The 20,993-nt window shown below is 36.3% G+C and overlaps 1 protein-coding gene across 6 annotated transcripts in view; it reads left to right on the top strand.

Moving 5' to 3' along the window:
- Positions 1-20,993, top strand: part of TBC1D5 (TBC1 domain family member 5) — a 257,561-nt gene that overhangs the window by 99,076 nt on the left and 137,492 nt on the right. For all 6 annotated transcript variants that reach the window (XM_062602061.1, XM_062602059.1, XM_062602060.1 and 3 more), the window contains 5 exons: positions 6,773-6,881; positions 8,674-8,763; positions 8,867-8,938; positions 11,684-11,751; positions 18,432-18,534. In XM_062602061.1, the coding sequence (XP_062458045.1) occupies positions 6,773-6,881; positions 8,674-8,763; positions 8,867-8,938; positions 11,684-11,751; positions 18,432-18,534 (442 nt within the window). The remainder of the gene's footprint in view (positions 1-6,772; positions 6,882-8,673; positions 8,764-8,866; positions 8,939-11,683; positions 11,752-18,431; positions 18,535-20,993) is intronic.

Genomic DNA, 20,993 nt, shown 5'->3' with positions numbered 1-20,993 from the left:
TAACTGGAATAAATCTAAAGAGCAAAGATTTGCTTTTAGTGAGACTATGTGGTTTTTAATTATGGCAATAAAACCTAGTCAGTTCAAGAGATTAAAGTTATATCATGAAATCACTCATTTTCTTATGTCATTTAATGCAAAATAGGCAAATTTACAAAGTTGAAGTGTAACTAGAAGTATTAGCTAGAGTTTTGTATTCATCACCCTGCACGTCATAAAGTCATCCAAGTTTTGAGATCGGGTGTGTATTTTTAAATATCGTAATTTCTGTGTCATTTCGCAACTTGCTTTAGTCACGTGTGAGTAAGCAGAAACATTTTGGCATTTTGAGGCATATTCCTGCAAAAAGTATCTCCCCTTTCCCTATTACATCCCGTTTCTAGTTTGCTGATTTGTAGATGTTGTGGTTTAACCCTAGCTGGAAATAAAGTACCACGCAGCTGCTTACTCAGCATCAGTGTATTATCAACACTATCCTCACACCAAGTCCCAAACACAGCACTGTACCAGCTACTAAGAAGAAAATTAAATCGCAGCTGAAACCAGGATAGTAGAGCTGAAACTTTTAACTTCTATTATATACTAGGGGAAACTCTTAACTTTCCTCTTTCTTAAGGAATGCATGTCTGTCTGTATAACGAGGCTGCATGCATGTGAACACACAAAATTCACAGAGCTCTGGTTAGCTGAGGATATGAATTAGCAGAAGGGTAAAATAACAGACGGGAACTCCAATCGTGAGAACTAGAAAGAAAATGTTCTATATGTACATGCAAAGGATTTCAAAGCTGTTGGGGGTTTAAAAGTAGAAAGCCTTGACTGCAATTTTTAGCAAATGAGTTACAATACAAAAATAAAAATAATTGAATAGAATATCTACATTTTATTTTGCCATTCTGTAAAATGTGTGCATAAAGTAAAGAGGAGAACGAGCTGATGAAATTTAGACTTCAAAATGGCTGTAGCAAGAATACTGCTACAAAAGCTAAACAATTACAGGGATAGAAGTGAAGTGTTCTCCCAGGGCCAAACCTGACACTTTGGCTGAGAGCCACCAAGGAGAAGTGGACAATTTGGGGTATGGAGAAAGGTATCTCGGGGTTCTGCATCAGATCCAGTGCTGTTAGGATTGGTGCTGGCAAAGTGTCCCACTGCCAGTGTGGCCTTATTTCAGTTCCCTGAACTGCACTGCACACATGCCGGGAGCTTAAAGAGCATAGCTAGCTAATAACCTCAAGTTTTTTGCTGGAATGTTTACCTTAAGAAAGTGATTTTACCTTTCTTCACTCAAGCCTTTTTAACTCTGCGGCAGCCAAAAACAGATGAAACCTGAACTGTTTAGAAAAATCTGCCCTTTGAATGCTGAGCCTCTCAGCAGCACAGCCATGCATATTCACACTTACATGGCTGTTAACTCTGCCTCATATCCTGAGGCAGGACTTTGGGAAACAGAGGAAAATACATCTCTTTTCCAAGCAGATTGATAAGCCTTCACATTAAAGCTGTCAAGTGGATTTTCAGGGTAGCAAATAAAAAACCATGTGTTTCAGAAATGTTTTTTTTAGAAACTTACTGCTTATTACTTGATACTGCCTTTCAATTGTTTTTTTCCCCCTGTTTTTATAGAATTAACTCTGGTTTTATTACATTCATGGCTGTTGCCTCACTTTTTTTCTCAACTGTTAATTTTATGGCATAATAAATAATACAAACTATGCATGTTTCTGGATTTATGCAGTATGTTTAAAAATAATTGCTGCCTCTACTTAAATATAGGTACTACATTCACTTATTGATGTTCCTATCAATAAAGACCTCGTATTACAAAACATATGACATGATAATTCAATAATTTCTTTTCTCTCTGATGGCCTGTTCAGTAGCCTGTTGCTTTTCTGAGTGCCTCTGGGGAGCCAAGTTTGGGTCTCAGCAGTTTATAGAGCACATTCTGAAGATGAACCAAAACTGGTATGAAAAGATTGAATTGGCTTTTCTGAGAGCATGCGTGCACACCATTTTGGTTTAAGATGATTTTGCCAATGCTGGCAGCACTGCTCAAGAGTTTTCTTTGGATCTCTGTGAGACTATCCATTTTATCCTTCAATATTGGTCTAGAGGGCAAGAATAAGCTTGAGATTTAGGTTGAAATCTTAAATATGTATGCTAATGTTCACACCTTTTAGTAGTAGTGCAGTATTTTACCGTGTACTGAGAAATATTCTTTGTCATCAAATGTTGTAAATGTAATATTGGTTTTGTTTCAGCATGGGCACAAAAAAAGAAGGCATTTTAAAACGTGGCATACTTGGAATATTTTAAAAATGCATGAGACAAAATATCGATACACACTGGTTAATGGCTTGATAATACTGGTTTCTTTGTAACCCACAGCTTCAACTAAAAGCAAAACAATTATGAACAGTAATATTTTCCTGGTAGGTCTGAGTCCTTACAGTCCCAGGAGTGAATCTTTACCATTTTTCAGTGACATAGATTGTAGTTTGATGTGCCTGTTCACATTGTTACATTTCTATGGGTTTGAGTGTCTCCCACACAGTTTGATGTTGCCTGAGCATCATAGTACAAAAATGCTTCTTACAGTATCTTTAACCTTTAGAAGTATCTGTGTTTGTACCCATCAGCAGCTTTATCCTGTAAATTGGTAAATGCAGCAGTGGTTACTATTCCACTCTTTCTCCACGGTATTTCTTCCTCTTCTGAGCAGAGTTGTTTTTTTTTTGTAAGGAGCTTAGGTGGGCTACTGTTGCATTTTTCTGCCTGTGTACCTATCTCGATGCATTGGTTTTGCCGTTATTCTGCAGACTGAAATTTAGCAGCAGAGCCAGAGGCTGATGTGCCACTACTGGCTATTAGTGTAAGAAAGTCTTTGTTACCTCTTCCCAACACTGCCACAGCTAAGTGTTGCCTCAATAAAACTCTGGAACTACTGTTTCCATTCCAGAATTAGTTTCCAGGTGTCTTGTTACATTATTGGTGTCACGCATTCTTAAAGAGTTTATAGTTGCTTCCTAGTCTATGGCTGGGCAATGGTGGCTTTCCAGTGTTCTTTAGTAAGATGCTTTAGCGTATAGCATCATTGGGGATTAAAATACTTTTTCGAAAATGGTATTTAAGTGCATGTAGAATTTTACTTACACTTTCTGATGTAAAGTCCTGCTCATTGTGCTTTCTTCCTCACAGTGTGTTGACATAGACATTTCTCTTCCAAATCTTTTGACTTTTATCTCAGAAAATCCAATGCTTGCAATTGTCTTAGAAGAATCAGATCTACAAATCATGTCCTGTTGGAAAGAAAAAGGATAATAAATACGCTTTTACGTGGTTTGCTAGGAGGTCAGGCTTATTTCTTATAAGCAAGTAAGTATGTGTGCTAGAGCAGAGCCCAGCATAAAATTATTTTGCAGACAGATTCAGACTTGTAGTTATGACAAAAATGCATGCTTCAAAAGATGGAAAGGAACAGATGAGGGCTAAGAACAAACCTTTCAGAACAAATCTGTAACCTTCATCCCTTCCACTGATTTGCTTGCTTTTTCATTCATACATATTGAGCACTTTTCCCACTTCAGAGTAATGCAACTGTCCCTAACTCATGCCAATAAGTACTTTACATTGGACGGGTACAGCATATGAAATTTAAGTTTCCAAAAGAAACATTAATCCAATAACTTTTTCCTCGTGCAGGTTTTATATTATGAAGACTTTACAATAGATATAGCAGTTTATTAGACAGAATATTTAAAGAAGAGTATGAAATGAAAAATATGCACAAAATAACCAGAAAACTTTAACATTGGCATTTGCCTTTGTTTTAATTGTACAAGCTAGAGGTGGTATTAACACATGATTATGCATTTAATTTTCTAGTTTGATTAAAAACAATTGCATGTTCTTATTCATAGTTTAAGTGGTTCCAATTGGCTCTTGAAGCCTTTCACTTCAGTGAAGCAAATGGGATGTGGTAGACTTGAGTCTAATCTTCATTGCTCATTTCACTTTGACCAATGAGTTTTCTGCAAGCCTGGGTTAACAAAGCTCATAGGTATTGGTTTACAGAGTAGGGCTATATCATTAAAGAAATTATCCTTTTAGAATTGATAGCTTGTTGATATTACACAGTGTTACTATTATTGAAACAGTCTCTAGAACTGTAAGGCTTAATTTATTAGCCTTTGTTCAAAATATTTGAGAAATTAATTAGTGAATGCTGTTCCAAAAGGATTTTAGATACCATTCAGCTCTACTAAAACTGAAGCAGATTCCAGCTTCCAAGTCTTTTATAATTTAATTTTTTTTCATTTGCTTATAACTTTTCTTTTTAGTGATCCCAGCAGCCAAGGGGGGTGCAGGGGAGATATGATCTTGCCAAATTTCTTTTGGCTGTTTTAAATGTAATTTTGTGCAAAACGTGCTTGGAATTGCATTACAAATTAAAAAAAAAGAGAGAGAGAGAAAGGAAGAAGAAGACAAAGCACAGTATCGGCACTAATACCGTTTAAGAAGTGTTGAAATTACTCTCTTACTGTGTAGCAATCACTCCCAGCAGTTGGTGAAAAAAATAACCTGAAGAGTTTCTTTCCTCTCTGTTCATTCTGTTCACAGTTACACCGGTTGAAACCTCTTGCTAACTCAGCTGACACACCAGCATTTTCAAAGGTGTTGTGGGAATGTCATCCACTTGCAGAACAATGTGAATAGCTTCAGAGGCTGACCTGTTGTGTGCACAGGGGAATGTGTCACTCCTGAAGAATCACTACCTTAGGGAGGCAGCTTGGCAGTAGTTATAATGGCCAATAATGCTACAAAATTTACAGTGGCAACTGAAGAATATTATACATGATAGAAACAGGAGGGTTACTTAGATAGGCATAATATACTGTAGTTACTGAAGTATAAATGGCTGTGAAAGAAAGGTCCAGATTTTTCTCAAGCTGTGTCTGCTATATACCATACGTTGTATTTAAAGCAGACAGAATCATGGTAAATAGTTGTAGGCAGCTTGGTGCAGGAGGTGAGGATGTATGGGAGATAGAGAGACAGTGGAATGGCCAGAGAGTCTGAGTAGGAGAATGGGGGATGTGTCAGTAAGGAGGGAATCTGCCCCACACTATTGGAACTGCTCGCTGCTGTGTTGGTCACTTGAGAATACTGGCAGTTGCCAGAAGCTAAAAGTAGCCTTAAGCCCTGCAAGCTAACACTGTTTTAGTCATCTTTGTTCTTATCTGGAGGACCTTTGCTTTTCATAGTCATTAATAGTCAAGACCCAGAAGTAAAAACTCTTTTTTTGTTGTTTTTGAAAATGATCCTAGCTGAAAGGTGCATTCACAAACACAGTGCTTCTGGTCTCAGTGTGAATAGTGAGCTCAGCTTGCTCCATCTCAGAGGAACAGGACCATAATTTCCTGGCTTGCCAAGTCCATACCCCAACTGTTCCCCACAAGTGTATCTTATAATTCTGTTCTGGAACTGTGAAATTTTTACCTAAAACAAGGTTTAAAAAAACTCACACTCACAACTCAGCTTAAAAGGCTGAAAATTATCTAACCTTGGTTTGCATATATTTAGGGCACCTTGCAAAACCAGAGTTTGTTGCTGTTCAGTATAACCCACTCTGTGACCTTTCTTAGCGAAGGAAATCTAGTGAGATCTTACCCTGGAGTCATAGTAGTAGTTTCCCTCTTTCTGGTTTCATTTGGTCTCCCAGGGAGAAGTAATAGTCTCCCATGCGACAGGGGGAGAAGGAGATGTTCACCTTAAGGACATGGACTGAAAATAAATCTGAAACACATTTCCTTGCACATAACCCAGCTCCTTACACTGAAATTACCCTTTGAATTTTAAAGGGGCTGCAGAGACTGTGAGCAAGTCTTGGGCTACTAAGACCATCAAATGGCTTATGCTGTTCTTGTATATTTCAGTAGAAGGTGCGGGAAATATAGATTTAATTATTTTATTCAAACTCAGGAGATGGTTTGGGACAATTAATTTCCAATTGTTTCCCAGTAGAGCCTATTTACTTGTATATTAATGAGGCACAGGTGTTAGGCCCCTGGTGCCTGCATGCCTGGGAGGCATATTTAGGTTGTTTATCTAGTCAGCCATAGGTACTGCAAGGTACTGAAGCTTGCCTTGAACAGTTTATACAGTGAGGCTTTTTAATTTTTTGATGTTTTTTTAAATTTGCTAGCACCTGTTAAAATTTTAAAACCGATCATGTAGAAAGAAGCAGGAGTGATTTCTATAGTAAATAGCACTAAATGTTGAAGAAAGTCATCTTCTATGATGCTTAACTGCCCAGCTTGACATTAGGAAGAAAAGAAGGTTCATTTAAGCAAATACGTCGTGTGAGGAGCTAATACAGTCAACAGTATACTTTTCTGTTGCATATTTTTGGAATAGGTACTTCTTTGTCTACAGCTGAAACATGAATGTGCTTATATTAATATTCATTTTTCTTGTTTATTCACTGAACTGCAGTACCAACATTTTAGAGGAAATGGAATAGCCTCCATAGACATTATGAATTTCAGTAGCTGGCATAATTATAGCGATCTACATATTCATTAAATCCAAAGAAGAAATGTGTCCAAAAAGACAGCCATGCGTTTAGAAGTGGTACACAACTAAATATATACATTTTAAAAAAGTTCCTTTCCTGGCTTATCCGATATGGTGTAATATCATATAGTCCTTAAATCAGCTAAAGCTTGTTTTTTGTTTAAATGTTTGTTCCTTTTGCTTTTGCACACAGCAAAGAATGGGAAGAACTATTTGTAAACAACAATTACTTGGCAACTATACGGCTGAAGGGGATTAATGGGCAGCTGAGAAGCAGCAGGTTCCGTAGTGTTTGCTGGAAGGTAAGAAGAGAAAATATTTATTTACAGTTTGTGGTTGCAATATATCAACACATTACGTGATGCGCTGGAAGATTATTGATGCAAAGAATCATGAATTTTCCGACAGACTTCATCCCAGTGTTTTCCTACACATTTTTATAATTCATAGGACATTTTCTAATCATACTGAGTTGCCTTAAAGCTGAATTGCAGGTGATAGCAAAATACTCCTAGGAAAGAATATCCTTGTACTGGGTGGTGTGTTTAGGATTGAGTGCCACACACCACCTCCTCTCAGTCTCTCTGCAGTGAAGTTGTGTGCTAGAAATAAAAATGAAGTTTTGTCTCAAAATTTGTGTTTTGAGGAACTTGGGACTCCTTTAAAATCAGGCTGATGCTTCTGCTAGCAGCTTTTCCCAATGAAATAAGATAGTGAAGATGAGTAGAGAAGGAAGTCAAATCTTCCAGTATTAAAACACAACTTTTTTTTTTTTACTATATTTTTTAAAGTTGCAGGAGAAGGAAGAGAGAAAGAAAGCAAAGTAATACTTTGATGCTATATAAAGTCAAAAATAATTTTGTTGCACTGGGATCAGGTCTTCTTTTGTGCACTAACTATGACAGTAGAGAACATTTTCCCTAGTAGAGTTACTGTATGTTAGCACTGATAATTCAAATTACCTCACTTGGAATTTCTCAAGCTTCACTTTGGCATGAAGACCTATAAAAAGAAAATGAAAATACTCTTTGTATATGAATGAAAGAAATTTGAAATGTATGTAGCAGTGAACAAATTTAAAGTTAATGAAAATACTTTCTTCAGGAGGCCAGATGAATGTATGGCACAAGGATTATTTTACCAGCCTGCTTCTTCTTGTGCCTCTAAATTAGGAGGCCATAACTCAAACCCCTGAACTAAGAAAAGCATCAAGTCCTTCACTGTTCGCTAATTAAGCCAAGGAGTGGTTTTATTTTAGAAATCGGGTTGGTTTTATTTTCATGTCCAGATATGGGTTAGGGCTCTGGTTTAGGCTGCCTGTTTTAAATATATTATCTATGTTTTTCTTAAGTTCTGAAATATTTTTGGTAATTTGGGAATGTTTTTTGTTTGTCAGCATTTACTGTTTCTTAACACTTTATAATGTGTAAATAAAAATATTTTAAAAACAAGAAAATACTCTGTGTTTCTTCTTTATTTTCTATTCAATCAAATGTTATTTTCCAATAGCTTCTAACCATTTTTAAACAGAAATGTGAAAGAACTGTAATGTAGGCATTCTCAAAGACTCTTGCAAAATTGACTCTCTTAATTGTCTTGCAGAATTCTAGAGTGTGTTTCGTTTCTATAGATTAAGATTTTCCCTTTTCCCATTTCTTAGGTAGGGTAATATCTCTGAGTGTTTAGTTTCTGCTCTGCATTCATGCTTGATTTTAAAGAAGTTGCATTAGGTCATCAATGTTCTGTAAATAGCTTCTAGTTTTGTATATTTATTTGCATTTCTTTGCATTTTCTTTCTGCCTTGGAAGTCTCAGTCAAGTCTTCTGATTTGTGACAGTTTACAAAGCTTGTGTTTGTGGCTTCAGTTGTCTTTAATGCTTTATTTCATACAGTAGAACTGCTACTATTTCTGCCTTCGTATTTATTGACAGGAAAATAATAAAGCCAGGGGTATCTTGTAGGTCTCTGTTTTCTTCTTACGTGTAGAGTACTTGCTTCTCCTTGCTGAGATGGTTTATGCTGTCTAGTAGGATTTATATGAAAAGCTCTGTTAAATTTATGAAACTTAATGGATTCATCTTGTTTTGTTGATAGTTATTTCTGGAGGTTCTACCCCAAGACAGAAGTCAATGGATTAAAACCACTTCAGACCTAAGAACTTCTTACAATAAGATCAAAGAAATTGTAAGTTGGCACAAAATAGGTTCTCTACTCTCATACTTTGACTTAGACATTAATACTTACAGTGTAGCAGGAGAGGCTTTGATTTTTTTCTCTTTTTACCCAGCACATCACAAACCCTCGGAAAGCGGGACAGCAAGATCTGATAATCAACAATCCACTGTCTCAGGATGAGGGGGTGAGTTGACCCTTGTTTCTATCAACACAGGTGCTACTAACATTATCATCATCATTCTGACACGAGTTCTTGCTGAGGAAAGCAAAATGGCAGGTGCTAAAATCTCTTTCTTAAATTTCCAAACTGACTTGTGTTAACAATTCGTTCGCAGGCTCAGCTGCGAACAACCAGAAATGCTCATTTCCAGGTTAATATTCTGATTTTTCAGGGAGATTGTGATGAGCAAAAAAATCAGGGCTGGACTGCAAGTCCAGTTTCACAGCATATGTTTTCTTTAACCAATGTGCCTTTTTACTGCTGTGTGTTTTCATTTTATATGTAAAATGGCTTTAGTTGAAGGAGTGTAAACAGTCAATATGAAGGGACTGCTGTTAACAGCAAATACTAAAGAACCCTCTTCTGGAAGACTGTTCAGCCTTGGAAGTTTTTCTCCAGCAAAAATAGAATTGTTCTGTATCTTGAGGTGTATATGTGCTGAATTAATGTTTAAAGTACCAGGCTGCAAGATAGGCTTTTCTTCCAATGTTTTTCTTTTTCTTTATCGTTGAATGAAATAAGTTTCTTTTCTAATCCAGAAGGAGCCAGCTCCAATTTTAAAGAAATACTAAGTATATGGTAAAAGTATTTGGCCTGACTGTCATTAAGTGCAGAGCACCCAACTCACTGAAATTAACAGGATCTCCTAGTAGCTTGGAATTTTAAAAGTCATGACACTTTGAATAGGGCTAACATAGATTTGGGGGCTTAATTTTGAACAACTTTTTTGTTTGGGTGGTTGGGTTTTTTCTTTATGATGGTTTTCTACTGCATTTTCTAATACCTGAGAAGCTCTTAAGTATTTTAAAGCACGTATCTTTATGCTTTCCTGTTAATTGTTATCATCTTTGGATTTTTTCTAAATCAAACTTAAGAGCAACTTAGTACCATGAAAATAATTTTTTTGGTTGCATTAAGAGATTTACACCTTTAAAGACTGTTGCAGGTATCATTGGTGATACTATTTATACTTCCATTTTGTTCTCAAACAGAAGCTCATATTTTGTTTGTAGTTGGTACTCTGCTTCATATTTAACGCAGAAGGAGAACGATTTTCTTGTTGAGACATGGAAGTGTTGATAGGCATGTTGGTGGCTCTGCAGCCACTATGACTGTGCATGCCATCAAACCATTCTTGCATCCAGCTGGACAGAAAGTTGTGCCAAATATGAAAGATTTAAAGTATTTCTGCTTTAGTTTGGGATCATACACAGTGGCTTAACCTTCTTTCTGCCTGTGATGTCTTTTAGAAGACAAGGGTTGACATGTCATAGTATGTGGCAGGGGATTCATCTATAAAACAAAGCCACAGGCCAAATCAGGCCTAGGAATGGAGAGCAAAGTGCCTTTGAGCCTCTGCAGTGACTTAAATGTTTACCCTTTCAGTGTCCTGGATTTTGTTTCCTCTTCGCATGCAGATTCTGTTTCCTTTATGCATTTTGCTGATGGACTGGGATGGGAGCAGGGGCAGGGAAGTTTCAAAAAGTGATCTAGCTGCATGAAAAGAGCTGTGAGTTAAAAAGATACTAGTTTTATGTAAGACATTGTCAAGTATATGAATACTATTAAAGTTTAGGGGTTTTTTTTCATAGTTTGTAACACAACTATAGAAGCTAATTAACTTGTTCTTTGTTATTTTACCTTCTTCTGCTAGATAACACTAATTTACTTTCTCTTTCCTTTCTGTGGACCATAAGCCACCATGGTAATGAATTGTTTCTGCAATTCTTGAAGTATTATATCAGCTCTCTTTGTACGGTATTTCATTCACTGGTGCTGTTGCTATCTGAAAACTAACCTGCATTAGAAGTCTGCTATAGATTTTGTTCAATATTTTGATCAATATGGCCAAGCTACCATCTCGTTACAATAAAGAATAGGCTTTGGAATATTTTTTTCTAGAGTATACAGACAACAATATTTGCTGACTTCTTTCAGGTTAGCTTTTGCAAAATATTGGTAAACAAGACAAGGAAACCAAAGAAAGAAAATGGAAATCATCGTAAGCACACATACAGAAGAAACTAAATCTACTTTGAACTCATTGATTTATTTATTTGTTTGTTTGTTTCTTTTGTGTCAACAGTGAGCTTTAAATATCCTGGGTTTTCCCCACCAGAACTTTTTTTTAGAATGGCTAGTCTCGACCTGCCCTGTGTATATGTACCATTAGAAGTATGTCATCTTCATATGCCTCCACCAAGACAAACTAGCTTAATTCCAAACAATTTCTTAGTATGGAAATTATGGGAGCATCCATTTAAAGCACATACATTCATCGGAGGAATGTAGTACAGTACGGTACCTTTTTTTCCAGGCATGAACTATTGAATTTTTTTCAGTTGAGCTGCTGGTTCTAGTAAGTTTTAATTTATTCTGCCTTTATTAACAGTCTTCGTAGATCCCTTACAAGTAACTCACAGACCAACCATCCAGTGAGCAAATGGAGTGAGCCTAGAACAAGGATCCAGGAACTTGAATGTTTTCATCTCTGATCTAAACTGACTTTCTCAGATTCATTGGGCTGATTCACAAATGTTACTTCATTAGGCTTGTCACCAACATATGTACCAATACTGATATACCACTCTACCAGGAATTTTGAGGATTAATTAGTTAATATTTGTGCAGTATTTTGCTGATGTAGTATATTAGCCGGAGCTATTAGTAGAAGTCTCTATTTCATACAATTATTTTTCCTTATTTTAGAGTCTTTGGAATAAATTTTTCCAGGATAAAGAGCTTCGAGCAATGATTGAACAAGATGTGACAAGAACGTATGTAGATCTTTACAGAAATTTCTATACATAAACTTAGATTCTGCATTTTTATGTGTTATACATTATATTGTGTTTTCTTGACTTTGGTTAGTGTAAATGTCAGAATTGTTAAACATGAATGTGTGGAAACATATATTAAATGTATAAAAATACAGCTCTCTCGGAGTGAAAAATGAGAAAATTGAGTTAAACATTAAACCACGGAGATTTACTGGTATCATTGAAGAAAAGCTCTTCTAAATTAAGATATTAAGAAATGTATTACTATATGAAATTTAAAGCAGAGTTTCACATATGAAGCAAAGAGAAAGTAAGAGAAACTAAAAGCTCTTTTAACTAAATTATGATCATTATAAAATATCAAACATATTATTTTCTTTAATTCTTAGCAATCAATAATTAAAAAATAAACAGTTTGCAATTAGTAAGGGAAATGTCACTCATCTAGAGAAGTTAAGCTTTTCTATTTTTATTTCTCACTTTTCTAGTGTTATTTGTCACATATGCCTTTTAAAAATTGTCCTAATATTACTGTGATTATGTTTTCATCTTCTTGGCCCTTAGGTCATTCCTGTTGAGGAACTTGTTTGAGTTAGAACACTCAGTTCCTGAAAACATTTCTTTTCAGAGTGGAAGCATTGACTGATGTGTAAATCTAATTAAATTCAATTACTGGTTTGCTACCATGTGAAATTTTACTGTATTGCAAATATTTTTCCTTATAACTTGAAAAAAAGTGGTGATAGTCATAGATTTTACAAATCCCAAGCTCACACATTTTCATTTACAGAAACCAAGTCATGCAGAAGAAATCATCGCTGTCTGGTTTTGGAATATTTTATGTGCCCGTCCCTAGACCCATTCTTGAATGCATTTTGCCATGAGATATATAATTAAAATCTGAGTATGCTTTCATGTGCATTCTCACAACAGATGGTATTTTTTGTTTGTTAAAGGAAACAGATCAGGATGTTCTAAGATTAAAATATATACGTATCTAAACTATAATTGGAGAATGAAAAGTTCTATGGGGGTTATGTTGGATGTAAGATTGTTATTTAAAAATATGTATGTAGACACTAAGTCCATGGGAAGTGGCAGGGTGAGTAATATTCACTAATATCAATAATGGTGTCCAAAGATATTTCCATTTATGTATTTGTATAAAATAATGTCTACTTGAAACAATAACAGCATACATTATGTGTCATCAATATCAAAATAAATCAGACAATGAAGGAGCAAAATTAAGCATCAAAGTAACATGAATTTATTTGATAAACTACATGTATTTATATAGACACTTGTTGTTTGCCTAATCATAAAACATAGCATGCAGTTTATATATACATGTGTATCTGTTTGTAAACTGTCAATGTAAGAAGCAGTAAGTTCTACATTCCTTGGCTTTGGAATGTAAGTACCCTCTATTACATCTCGTCCTTTTCATTTCCATTCTTTAAATAAATTTCTGGATCTGTCATTAACTTACAATGCTTTTTATGATAGGCAGCCCAGAAAACCAACTGTATCCTAGGCTGCATCAAAAGGAGCATGACCAGCAGGTTGAAGGAGGTGATCCTGCCCCTCTACTCTGCTCTTGTGAGACCTCACTGGGAGTATTGTGTACAGTTCTGGTGTCCTCAACATAAAAAGGACATGGAACTGTTGGAACAAGTCCAGAGGAGGCCACGAGGATGATCAGGGGACTGGAGCACCTCCCCTATGAAGATAGGCTGAGAAAGTTGGGGCTGTTCAGCCTGGAGAAGAGAAGGCTGCATGGAGACCTCATAGCAGCCTTCCAGTATCTGAAGGGGGCCTATAGGGATGCTGGGGAGGGACTCTTCATTAGGGACTGTAGTGACAGGACAAGGGGTAAAGGGTTAAAAGTTAAACAGGGGAAGTTTAGGTTGGATATAAGGAAGAAATTCTTTACTGTGAGAGTGGTGAGGCACTGGAATGGGTTGCCCAGGGGGGTTGTGAACGCTCCATCCCTGGCGGTGTTCAAGTCCAGGTTGGACAGAGCCTTGGGTGACATGGTTTAGTGTGAGGTGTCCCTGCCCATGGCAGGGGAGTTGGAACTAGATGATCTTCAGATCCTTTCCAACCCTAACTATTCTATGATTCTGTGGTAGCCTAAAATAATTTAGTATTATGTTCAGTTACATAATCATTACCTTCTAGCTTCTGTTTCTAATTTAGGGAATATTTTATATTCTTTGTCACCCAGTTCAGTACTCCGTCATCCAACAGCATCAAGTAAATAATGCTGTAGAGAGTGACGCTAACTGCACAGAGTAGCAAACCTCTACAGATCAAAGCAGTTAAAAATTTAACTTCATAATGTCTTTATTAGAAGTCTCTGAAGTGTAGTCATAATAGGTGGGAGAAAATTCATAGAAATACGCTTTTAAACTTGGTACTGGTTTAAATTGGTTTGTGTGTGTGTATGTATGTACCTGAAGAATTCTAGGACACAAATCACATCTTCCTAAAGTAAATGTCTAGTACTGAAGTCTGATAAATCACACTGTAGAGTAGTATGTTTTTCTGCAGTAATTATAAAGGGCTTCTAGGTCACTTGAACCTAACTGCGTCACCTAAAGTCAGGAGAGGCAAGCCATAATGTCTAAATACAGTTTTTTTGCTGGTTGCATAATAAGAATTTCCAATATTTCCAAGGGAAGTAGGGAAGGATTTGGTTGAGTTAGTCCTAACTCTGGTGATCAACAGTTCCATTTAATCACCTGACTTGCTTGTTTATGGGATTTGAGAGGTTCAGAATGGATTTTCCTTCAGCCGCCTAGAAACACGTACATTTGAGCTGGAACCAAACACCATCTCTTTCTAAGTGAGAAGCTTCTAAAAATGAGGGTGGGAGAGAGGGTAAGAGAAGTTTACTATAAATCAGGTAAAAGCCTTACTTTAAATGTAGATAGCAGTATCAACCAAGTTATGACTATAATACTGCATTCTATTGTTCTACTAAAAAAGGAACGTGCATGAACTAGCACCATGGTAACTCATAACAGGCTTAGGAATGCAGTGATTAATTACTGTCAGTCAAAAGATGTACCAAGAAACAATGCAGATTTATTTTGAGATGATTAAGCAACTAAGTGATAAAGAAGAATTTTTGAAAACATTCTCCAGAAATGGAGAAATCTGAAGATTGGCAGATGCAAGAGCATCTAACTACCAGTCAAAACAAAACACCAGTCTACTTGCTGGCATCACTTTGTACATCTAAGATTATAAATGGTTAGATTTTATTACCCTCTTTCTCTTTGCAGTATTTTAAACAACAAAATGCTTAGGGAGCATTCCCAGTAGACTAATCAAGTGGATTTCTTTTCTTCTGTAGTAGTGTTTTTATGTATTGGTGTACCTAGTTTTTGCTGCAGAAGTAACAGTCACAATTTAGGGCAATGGAAACTGTGGAGATGAGTAGTGGTGGGTGCTGTTGTTTCAAAGTCCATCCCCCAGATAACAAAAAAAAAAACCAAACCCACCTAAAAAAGAGGTAGCGAGGAAAGCAGCTGCATCCTTCCTAAACATGTAGAAGAGATGGGAAGAAACAGCAATCCATTAAGTTTCAGGGGACAAATTCTAGTTTCTGTGTAAGAGGATGGACTGCTGGAAGAAAGATCTATCTTTATACACCAATTTATTCCTTTTCAAGATAAAAGTGAGCAACGAGGGAGGAGTGGGGAGTTATTATTATCCTTTACCAAACCTTTGCAAGAGCATCTTGTTTTTTTTCTGGTTTAGTATCTTTCCCCATTCCAGCTGAGTAACAGCATTGGGGAATGGCGGGGAATGGAGTCTGTGAAAGAAAGATGGTCATTCCATGGCTGTGGTTAAGAGCCTTATTCCTGTCTGTCACCAAATTTGTTTTATAAAGTATTTGTGCATCCTTTTATTTGGTTGGCAGTCTCTTTCTTCTGTGTCAAAGTCTGGCTTGCCTCTGGTGCATGGGACCCTAAGTGGGCTAAAGGAATGTATTAGAAAATTGTAACTAACTTGCAATGGTGTTTGCTTTCAGACAGCAGGGACTTGAATGCACTGTTGTTTAATTGTAGTGGTTGTGGTAAAACAGTCTAGCAAAATTCCCATATCCTTATGTAGTCTTTCTCAGAAACGTAATTAAACGTAATATTCCAGTGCTCATGAAAAGTCTCCTTACCTTGTCTGATTTGGGATACTGTATTTCTAAAACAGTGCTTTAATCATGAAATGACATTCTCAATAAAAATCCATCCTGAACTGATAGTTCCTTTGTGATCTCTTGTATTTACATTTACTATAATTAATACTTCAGCCAGCTTATTCCTGAGTTCATTATTATCTTTTGTGTAACAATCTCTGATATTATTAGATCCTCACAGATATGTCTGTGTATTTTGGGGTTTTCTTTATTAGTCTTCTTTTCCTAAACTTCTTAGGGCAGGCCTGAATAACAGTCCTTCAGAAATAATCTCTTCAAAACCCTAAATTATGTTGATTGCCATCTGCCGTAATGCACTTTTGGTCTCAGCTGTGTCCTTCCTTTACAGTAATATGATTAGTACAACTGCATACAAGTTTCCAAATGTTGGTCTACCATTACCCCCACCAGGTGCCAGGAAAATGCTACACCTTTCATCCCAATGCCTTCCACAGGCCTTCAGTATTGCTATGTGTAAGCCAGCGTCTCCTCTGCCTTGGCTCTTAATTTAGGTCCTCCATCCAAGGATTTCAAAGCACTTTTCTAGCCTTAATTAGTTATGGTTTTGTGCTCACCTGTCATCACCTCTGTGAGATGACTACAGTAATTATTAACACTAATAGTTTTATCTAAAGTAATTCATTAAAGTTCCCTATATTCTTTCTCTGTGACAGGCTTTACAACAGCCTTGCTATAACTAATCTAAAGTTTAGCATTGTAACTTAGACTTGGGAAGGAGGAAAAAGAAAATTTGCTTGAAGAAAATTTATCTACAGTCTGTGTGATTTCATCTCAAAACTGACAATACTATATAGCCTTTATGTCAGCAATCTAGCCTGAGGGTTACTATGTTGTCTTTTTAAGTAATCTTCTGGTTTTCTTTGTCCAGTTTGATCTTTTCCTTTTAGTATCCTACCTTTCCAGATTTTTTTGGTTTTGTTTTTGCTCCGTGTAGCTGGATGTGGTTTGGGGTGGTTGCTTTATGAAACATTTTTTTCCATCTAGTTACTTTTTCATTAACCATGAAAAAAAAAAAACGGTTTTGTTTGTGCACTTATTCATTAAGGTATGTCCTGCACAATCACCTTATTTCCTGCCTCCAACATTTAAGGAGCAGGATGCGCAGGTGAAAGTTGAACCAGAATAGTTACAGACTGTAAATAGTTACATTTTCCTGGATTATACGCAGATTTTCCCAGCTTCTTCTCTCTTATTCTGACACTAGGTCCACTTCATCCTATGTCTCTAAAGGATATTTGCCAAACTGTCAAATGATTTCATAATTGTAAAATTTATTTGAGGCAGGTACTAAAAACAGTGAAATCCCCAATAATGTTGCATCACAAAAGATGCCAGTAAGATACATTGGAGCTTAGGATACTGGTTTTAATGTCAATTATGAGATTCATTAACCATTGAACATTTGTGTATATGCTTCTGACACTCTTCTTCCTTCCATTTTTTTCCAGTATAACTGGAAAGATTACAAACTTCCTTAACTTACTGTAGCTCTTACACTCTTCCTTTGCCTGAGCTTTATCTTGAAAAAATGAAGAACAGGGCTGAGCGCTATTAGTGAAACTGCAGGGCAGACTGATGATGCAGTTACAGTTGCCAATTTAACACCGATTAAAAAAAATGGAGGATGTTATAAAAAGTATGGTTTTTATCTATGGAGAATTGATCTTTGGTGCTTATTTTTCCAGTGTCTGGATGAAATTAATCAGTAGGTAACAGTTTGCAGCTGGTTTAGTTTTAACTGAATAGTTATTCTGAGGGGAATTGTTGTTGCTTGGATTTTTTGATCACGCTCCTTTTCTAGAAAGTTTTAGATTCACTGGTGAAGGACTTGGTAATTGATGGAGCACAGTCTTTGCGTTAAGTTGCTGTTGGGATGCTGTACCACCTGGAACCAGAATGGTCGATTGGCCTGCTAGGCTTAGTACTAGTTCCTGTCCGCAGGAAGTGGGTAGATTTTTGCGTCAGTCATTGCCTCTCATTCTATTTTTTTTCATTCTGTATCAACTCAATTTATTTTCATGACATTGAGAATCAAAGGAACCTGATTCTTTAGGCAGGAACATACTCATATACTTCATTGTTTAATTTTGCTGAGGTTCATTTTCAGTGGATTGGGTGTTTGTAAGGAGTTGGTGATTAAAGCAATCTGCCGCTGTACTTGCAGATCTCTAGTTTTCATAATATTAAAAGGGATTGCTTATTTAAATATAACTGGTGATACCATCATCCTCTCAGTGGACTGATGTATATTAAAGAACGTGGTTCAGAATTTTGGCTACAAAAATACTTCTTTAGAAGTATTCTTGCTCTGTCAGCATCCACAATTCACAGAGCAGTGCGAAAGCAGACAAGGGAAGGTGCTGTCATACCTAAAACCACTTCTAGAAGACCAGCGACTGAGATTCTGTGTGCTGTAATGTTCATTTTCACTGTATTTCTTCATTTTCAGCTTTCCTGAAATGCAGTATTTCCAGCAAGAGAATGTGAGAAAAATTCTTACAGATGTTCTGTTCTGCTACGCCAGAGAAAATGAACAGTTGCTTTATAAGCAGGTAATGAAAATCCTGTACAGGTGGCATTCATTGACTCAACATTTTCTATACGGTTTGGCAATAATGTAGTTCCGTTGTATCTGAAGTTGTATCATAATGCTAAAGTAATCAAAGAGCTGCTTGTCAGCTGGATAGTAAGAAAAGTAAGCTCATAGAATAACATATGCTTTTTCCTCATAACACAGTCCCTCAAATTGTTTTCTTTAAGGTTGCTAAGTTGTGTTGTCTAACTTCAAATTTTTTTATAAACAGCATCTTTTTCTTCAAAGTAGGCCAAGAAAGAAAAATAGAAAGGCTTTCTCTGCTTAGGCAAAGAAAGACAGTATGCAGCAGGATTAAAAATGGTACTGAATAAACAAAAAAATAGTGACTTTTGAAATTCAGGCATTACTATTTTAACTTTTACATAATATTTGAAGTTACTCCTCAAAGTCCTAAAGTTGTGCACTACGTTAGTGAATAGATCTTTTATCTAACCCTGTAGCATCCAAATACAATGCAGCTGACAAATGCCTCTTGACTGAAGGATAAGGGTGCTGCAAATACCAGTTTTACAGTGTTACCTGAGGGAGAGCCTGCTCAAACCATTTTTGATAAAATGGTAAAGAAAACCTTAAAGCTGCACTAACTGTGCGTCCATATGGGATGCAGGATAATTTAATTCAACATTTTTTCTGAAGGTTTTGAAGTGACAATAAGCTTGATACTAAATTAATATAGCAAGACCAATATGCAGAATATACAGAAGTTTATTTGTATGTTTCTTCAGGCTCTTATCAGTGCGGTGAGTAGGGACTGACAAACTGAGGGATACTCTGTGTGCACTGACAAATGATAAACTGTAAAGCAGCAAATTTTAGGTAGACAAAAATGTTTTCATGACAAAAATACAGAGGTTTAGTAAACGTGAAGGTTTTTAGAAGACACTGTAAGCTTTCAGGCATGGTCTTTGACCACTCTATACTCAAGCCAGGAAATTAGTGGTGTTTTGTGAGAAAAAAAAAAAGGATGCATGTGAGTTGCAGGAACAGTTATTTTTGAAGAACTATTTTACAGCTTGTAACAAAAATCAAATATATAATTGTCAAACACATGAAATCTCTATCAGCTAGTTATTTCTCATTTTTGACAGACTATGAATAAGTGATAAGGTTTGCATGAGAATAAGAATGAGATTTGTGAATTGCATTTTGAAGGGCACTACTAAAGTAAACACTTCAACAGTATTCAGCCTTCCCCTTCTAGTGAATATAGTCCAGAGTACTGATGATGGGAGAATGGAAGAACACATTCCAGCTAATGTAGTCTATCATTTATTGAACAAGAAGTATTATTTTACTCTTTGATATGACTTAAAAGGACTTAATTACCCTCTGCTCATATTTAAAATCCTCTTGATTCCTTACCAAGGAATAACACCTTTTACATAAGAATAGAATATTTAGCCGGATCAAATTTAAAACAAAACAAAAAAAAAAGCCCTGTGTTTCATCACAAGCTGTTAAAGCTGTTATTTTCTACTAGGTGACACCCCGTTTAACATAGACCATATTGTTAATAGTTATGGGATTTTATTGAATTAATGAGAGTGTTATCATGTAGTAGAATGTCTTGCTGAGTTAATTGAAACTGCAGAGATTATATAAATGGTATTAATGAACTTTGACTGCCTGATGCCTCAGCTTTAATAAAGACTGCTTGGTGGGCTAAATGAACATAGGCAGATAAAAGAACAGGTTCAATTTTGCAAGCCTACAGGCTGTTGACAAAGAAAACTTCTTTACCTCTGTTTTCAACTGGTGTTCGTCAGTAGTGCAGTAATTCCAGGAAGTGGTTGCTATAAGACTAAGGGGAAAGGTTAAGTGCAGAAAATGAAATAAATCTGGATCATGAAAGACTGTTGATTTAATCTCTCTGAAGTGTGTTCAGTGTATCACCCAAAGTCTTGTGGTGCTGTGCCAAGTCTACAAAATGGCAAATGACTGTGGTTTTCCTCTCGTGTTGTGGACATGTGTCACTTTTATTAGGAGCTTTTATTTTTTCTTTTTAAAAGGGTTTGTTTGTTTGTTTTGTTAATTAATGCTCCTGCTAGCTAACTAGTAACAATCCTGCTTTTTTGTCACCATGTCCATCTCCTTTTAGGTAACATTTTTCTTTCATGTCCATAAGTACCCTTCTCTAAATTGGGTAATAGGAAATAGAGTTTGGGATGGTGACAGGAGGTTGTGTTTTCCCTCTTTTGGCAAATACCTATCTTGCAATCAGTCTTCCTGTACTACTATTTTTATTGGTTCTGTTTTCACCATTGACTCAAGCCCCACTTCCCATAATAATTACCACTACATCAAAGTCCAGCATATTTTCTTGAAAATAATGAAGGTTACCATTAATTCATCGATAACAGATCACCTCCATGCTGCTCTCCCTCCACAGTTACCTGAATACAAAGTTCAAATTAA

Source organism: Pezoporus occidentalis, unplaced genomic scaffold, assembly GCF_034315485.1.
Source record: "Pezoporus occidentalis ecotype Australia unplaced genomic scaffold, CSIRO_AGI_Poc_V1 ctg75, whole genome shotgun sequence".
Classification (NCBI taxonomy): Eukaryota; Metazoa; Chordata; class Aves; order Psittaciformes; family Psittacidae; genus Pezoporus; species Pezoporus occidentalis.
Note: the sequence above shows the minus strand (reverse complement) of the source record. Positions and strands in the feature narration are given on the sequence as shown.